This window comes from Limulus polyphemus, unplaced genomic scaffold (assembly GCF_000517525.1).
Source record: "Limulus polyphemus unplaced genomic scaffold, Limulus_polyphemus-2.1.2 Scaffold3626, whole genome shotgun sequence".
NCBI classification, from domain to species: domain Eukaryota; kingdom Metazoa; phylum Arthropoda; class Merostomata; order Xiphosura; family Limulidae; genus Limulus; species Limulus polyphemus.
The window spans coordinates 108,950-115,024 of NW_013669236.1; the positions used below are offsets into that span (position 1 = coordinate 108,950).

General features: G+C 31.1%; 1 protein-coding gene across 1 annotated transcript in view; it reads left to right on the forward strand.

The window, feature by feature from the left end:
• LOC106469711 (ubiquitin-protein ligase E3A-like) overlaps positions 1-6,075 on the forward strand; it is a 53,314-nt gene that overhangs the window by 42,453 nt on the left and 4,786 nt on the right. The window contains exon 9 of the mRNA XM_013930223.2: positions 2,362-2,505. Coding sequence (XP_013785677.1) covers positions 2,362-2,505 — 144 coding nt within the window. The remainder of the gene's footprint in view (positions 1-2,361; positions 2,506-6,075) is intronic.

Sequence of the window (6,075 nt, forward strand, 5' to 3'; positions counted from 1 at the left end):
CTAAAGTAGATCATGTTTAATATTTGATAAGTAACTCTAAAGTAGGAACATGTTTTGATATTTAATAATAAGTAACTCAAAAGTAGGAACATGTTTTAATATTTAATAAGTAACTCTAAAGTAGGAACATGTTTTGATATTTGATAATAAGTAGCTCTAAAGTAGGATCACGTTTTAATATTAACAAGGTTTTCATCCTCAGAAGTATTGAAATTCAGATTACAATGATGCATTAACAAGTGAAATTTTACAGGTAGTTCTCATATTTCTCATGCTCTCTCTCTACTGAGCTTGATGTTCATGTCTCTGTCCATTTCTCTTATATAAAACTTGACTGTATGAAGTGTACAATTTAACTTCATAAATTATTTTTCTTTTTTGTCTTCAGATAACCTAATTGTTTTAATAATGTTCTTGATTTTTAATACTACTGTTTTGTACAATTAAACCAATTTGTTGTTATATTTTCTTCATTCTGATTTCCATGGATTTGTGAGGTTTTAACTGACAAATATAAGTGAATATAATTGTGCTGATAATAATGTTTTTATTTTGTTATGGTATTAGGTTCTTATAGGTATTATTTCCAGTTCACCATTTAAGTTGTTGGGGAGCAAATATTAGAAGTAATTTGCCCTTTTAAAGTTCTTAATTTTTGTTATATAAAGTGTGCAGGTTTCAAGTTGAGGTATGATTCTGTTTCTTTTATATGGAGATGAAAACTTAAAAAAATCCTTAAACTCCTAAACTCTAAACATTAATATGAACTTCATCTGTGAAATTGAAGATCAAACATTCTTTCTTTCATTGACATTTACGTTCAAAGATGAAACAATGAATTTAGTACCTCTCATTACAGAAAGAAAACTTTTACTGGCTTATGGACACACTTTGAAACAAAAGTGGTTCTTAATGCTTCTTCATCAGCTCCAATTATTTTCCTTCAGAAAACCTTAATAAAAAAATGGGTATCCTTTATCTGTACTTCAAAATTTAACACATAACTTTCTAAAGAAGAAATATATTCCACCGTTAATATCAATCTCTGTTGTATATTTCCTCTAAAACTTGCTATTCTTTACCTTGGAAAACAGTCCTATAATTATAACTCACCTCAATACCTTTCTACCCCCTGTTTAAGGTCCATTTCATCTTTAAATCATCATCTCATACCTGTGAATTTTTTAGAACTGAGGACATTCTCCCTTCATTCTCATGTTCAAAGGTCATATATAGATATACATGTGGTAGCTGTAAAGCCAGCTACATTGGCAAAACATTCCACCATTTGCAAGTATGTGACTATGACACATGGAAGTTTGTAACAAAACTGGTATTACTGTACAACATGCAGTCTGACGCTTGAGATTGTCACCTGTTTTTAATTAGTTCTGTACAACATGTATTCTGACACTTGAGGTTATCACCAGTTTTCAACTAGTTCTGTACAACATGCATTCTGACACTTGAGGTTATCACCAGTTTTCAAAACTAGTACTGTACAATATGCAATCTGACACTTGAGGTTATCACCAGATTTCAACTAATTCTGTACAACATGCATTCTGACACTTGAGGTTATCACCAGTTTTCAACTAGTTCTGTACAACATGCATTCCAACGCTTGAAATTATCACCTGTTTTCAAAACTAGTACTGTACAATATGCAATTTGACACTTGATTGTCACCTGTTTTCACCAACTAGTACTGTACAGTATGCAATATGACACTTGATTGTCACCTAATTTTCAATAACTAGTACTGTACAATATGCACTAAGACACTTGATTGTCACCTGTTTTCAACAACTAGTACTGTACAATATGCAATATGACACTTGATTGTCACCAGTTTTCAATAACTAGTACTGTACAATATGCAATATGACACTTGATTGTCACCAGTTTTCAATAACTAGTACTGTACAATATGCAATATGACACTTGATTGTCACCAGTTTTCAATAACTAGTACTGTACAATATGCAATATGACACTTGATTGTCACCAGTTTTCAATAACTAGTACTGTACAATATGCAATATGACACTTGATTGTCACCTGTTTTAAAAAGTAGTACTCACTGTGACTGAGTCAATGGAATTCATAGATATCAAACTTGTGTTTTTTATTTTATCTGTTAAATGGTATCAGTGGTAGAAAATATGTAGTTGATTTTATCATATAAATGAAATAGTGCTGAAATTGTACATGAATTAATCCTTTTTTTTCTTGTATATATACCCACCCAACATAGTTTATTAAACAAAAGCTTTTTGTGTCCTTAATTTTATACCCTGTAATTAAAGTTAGAATAATAAATCAAGATTTTTTTTACAGAGAAAATGTTTGTATTTCTAGGTATTTCTGGGAATTATTCCATAAATTTAGTTTAGAAGAGAAAAGAAAGTTTCTTCAGTTTGCTACAGGAAGTGATCGAGCTCCAGTTGGTGGCTTGTCGAAACTGAAGCTGGTTATTGCTCGTAATGGAACTGATTCTGACAGGTAAGTCTTCACCCTCCAACATACTCTCTGGAAATGGCATACAGCAGTTGCCACTTTGATTACCAGCAACTTGGTCCAGTATCTAATAATAGTTAGATAAAAATTAATCAATATAATAATATTTCCAGTCATCACATATTTTATTTAATTCTTTTGCTTTGAGCATCTTCTTCTGTGAATGTCACAAGGTTTTACTAAGTTACATTTAAAATTTAATTAAACTACTTTTGTATCATGGTATAGAAATAAAGTTGGCATAAAACAAAGCTAATAATCAATATTTTAATAGCATATAAGTTTTAAGTCCTTAATCTAATATTAAAAAACAAATTCCGAATTTCCCCTAGTATGAGAATTGTAACATTTTCTCTCTAGACATCCCCTCTTCTCTAATTTATTTTGCACCCCTCCAAGAAGTATGAAATTTAATGTAAGTTACTCATTATAATGTTGTCATCACTCAAACAAAATATAATTTTAATACCCTTCAATCTTATTTAGTTAGAGCCACATCCACCTGTCATATCCTCTTTTTCAGAAATTGTCAATATTTCTCTCTATCTTACATTAAATATTATATAAGGTCATCAAGAATTAATGTTGCATTTTGGAATGCTTTCATTAATCACCCCCCCAAAAAAACGTATATGATGTATAATAGTTAAACAAACTGCCTAAACGTCACGTTAGTGTAGCCTATATAATGTGTAAAGTTTTGTATACTCTAATTAATCCCTTATAGTGATGGCACACGACAAGACACACATTCGGCATGTAATGCTGTTTGAATACAAGAAAGGAAACAATGCCTCTGTAGCCACAAAGAATATCAAAGAAGTTTATGGAAATGTTTTGAACATTTGTAAGTATCAACGATCGTTCAGCAAATTTCGTTCAAGTGACTTTCGCCTTAAAAACTGTGATGGCACGGGCTGCCATGTTGGAATTGATATTGATGATCTGAAGACGCTTGTTGAGTCTAACCCAATGCAACACACTTGTGAAATGGCCCTGAAATTGCTTGTCTCTCATGAAACAATACGTAAACATATAAGGAATATGGGAAAACTCCATAAAGAACTCTCTGATGATCATCGTTTCCAACATGTGAATGTTGTTTCACCTCTTCTGGCGCATGAACCATTTTTGGACAGAATTGTCACTGGTGATGGAAAATGGATTCTCTATGTGAATATTAAATGCCAAAAACAATGGCTTAGTCCTAAACAAAAATCACTTTTGACGCCAATACCTGGACTCCATCCGCAGTGATGCTTTAAATTTGGTGGGACATCAAAGGAGTAATTAATTTCGAAATCTTTAAACCACAGCAAACTGTCAATGCATAGATCTATAGTCAGCAACTGGAATGTTTAAATCAAGCCCTTCATCAGAAACGTCCTTCACTTGTCAATTGGAAAGGTGTTCTTCTTCTCCACGACAATGCACGTCCATATGTGGTACATTTGAGTTGTATTGGGAAGTTCTCCACCACCCACTATATTCTCCAGATATGGCACCATCAGATTACCATCTTTTTCATTTGCTCCAACATATCAACAAGCTTAGCTGAATTTTTAATGGCTCTTGTCGCATAGTTAGAAACTCAGAACAACTGTGATAGTTATGGGACATTGTCTGCTTCATGCATGTAATTATTCTGTTTTCTTTGGTGCATTATTTAATGAAGTAAAAAATTATTTAGTGCACTACTACCATAAATATAAAAAAGGAAGGTTAAGTGTCATCGACAGCAAAAGAAAAAGAAGACCAGATAAGCACTTTATTTCTTATTCTTCATGTGTATTTCTTTAAAAATTTTTTAAAAGTAGGTAAAATGAAAAAATTAGAAACTTTTTATGTTAGGTTAGGTATAATAAATCATAATAATAAAAATATTCAAGAGGTATGCTCACGAGTAACTCGTGCATAATGTATTTCGATAGGGTAAAATGAGCTGCACATTTCCCAAGTGATTTACAAATTTTATGGCGGGAAAGTAATAAAACGTAAGTTTAAACAGATGTATACTGATATGAGTTTACTCAGGATAAATGTTGTTTCCTGTTACAATTTGAAGTCACTCTAGAAAGAAAAAAAGGTTATTTTAAAGAAATTGTTTTTTTGGTGATTACAAGATTGGTCGAATTTACCAACTTTGAATAGAGCTAGAGTATTGCAAATTATAAATAAAATAAATAGCTTTACTGAGAAAAACGTTTGAAATTTACTTAGGAGGTTTTAGAGGTTATGCAAATGTAATGTCACATTTTTCTAACTTGTGACTCTAGGCTTTGCTGCTCAGTTTTCACCTGTGTGATTTCTAACTATTTTAACTTGTGATTCTATCCTTCACTTATCAGTTTTAACCCTTTTGAGACGGGTCACAAGTGAAAGGCCATGACATCTCATTTGTTGACTCGCATTCAAAATTTATGTCAGTAAGTTTGGTATCAAACTGTAGATTATAATTTTTAATTTTAGAACTATATATTACTCAATTTGTTAATTTAAAAGTAAATATTAAAAAAACACAGATGAACATCGTTTTTTTGTGTGTCACATAGTATGTTGAATGCAGCACTGGTTCAAATTAGATGTTTGTGAAGTCAAAATAATAAGTGTATAGTTTCACACGAATTAGAAACTCAAATTACAGATATTGACAAGCTAGAATATAAAATAAGAACGTCTTATCTTTTCTATTTGCTAAGATATTGCTCACGGAATAAATCAAACACCACACATGCATCCCGCCCACCTTTTTCCGTTTTTGGAAACGCTTCCTTTTATACACTTCTATATATGACATGAACAATCAATCAGAAGCTCAGAATGCCCCCTTAGTGGTTTTTTCAGCGTTTCTAATGTTCCATCTGCTATTTCTTTCTTTGGAACCAAGATTTCAATGAGATAGGTTGTGTCTTTAGTCTGCTCGAAATTTCATTTTTTTTAGACCCAAATACAGCTTAGTTACTAAGCTTGATAAGTTATAGTAAAATTCTATGGTATTAATGTTGTAATTTATGATTTTTTAGTTATCCAAATGTATATATAAAACCTAAAAAAAATATATTTTTTTTCATATCTTCCATGTGCAAAATTTTTAAAGGCTTAGCAACTTACATAAAGCTGCAACCAAGTACAAAGGTTGTAACTAGAAGGGGTAGTTATTTGCTTTGCTTTTTTATTTATTGTTCTATATTGTAGGAAAAATATATTTAAGAACTTGTTTCAAAATGACAATAATCTGTATACACATATAATGTATAATAATTGAAATGTGACTGTATTTTACAAAATACTGGTCAGCTAAAACACAGCCAAGACAAATTACTTTGTACAGACCAAAGGTCACATTTATGTTATTTGATACAGTAACATGAGTGTATATGAGCCGTGTCATTGTAATTTCTGTATTGTTAGCCAGGCATGGGTGAAAGGTCAATATAAAAAAAAAATATATATATATATAAATGTATAATGTTATGAGATTTAAGCTATTTTGTTTAAACATTTATGTTTTAGTGTTATAATTTGTGTTCATTCTAAAATGAAAGAGGCATAATT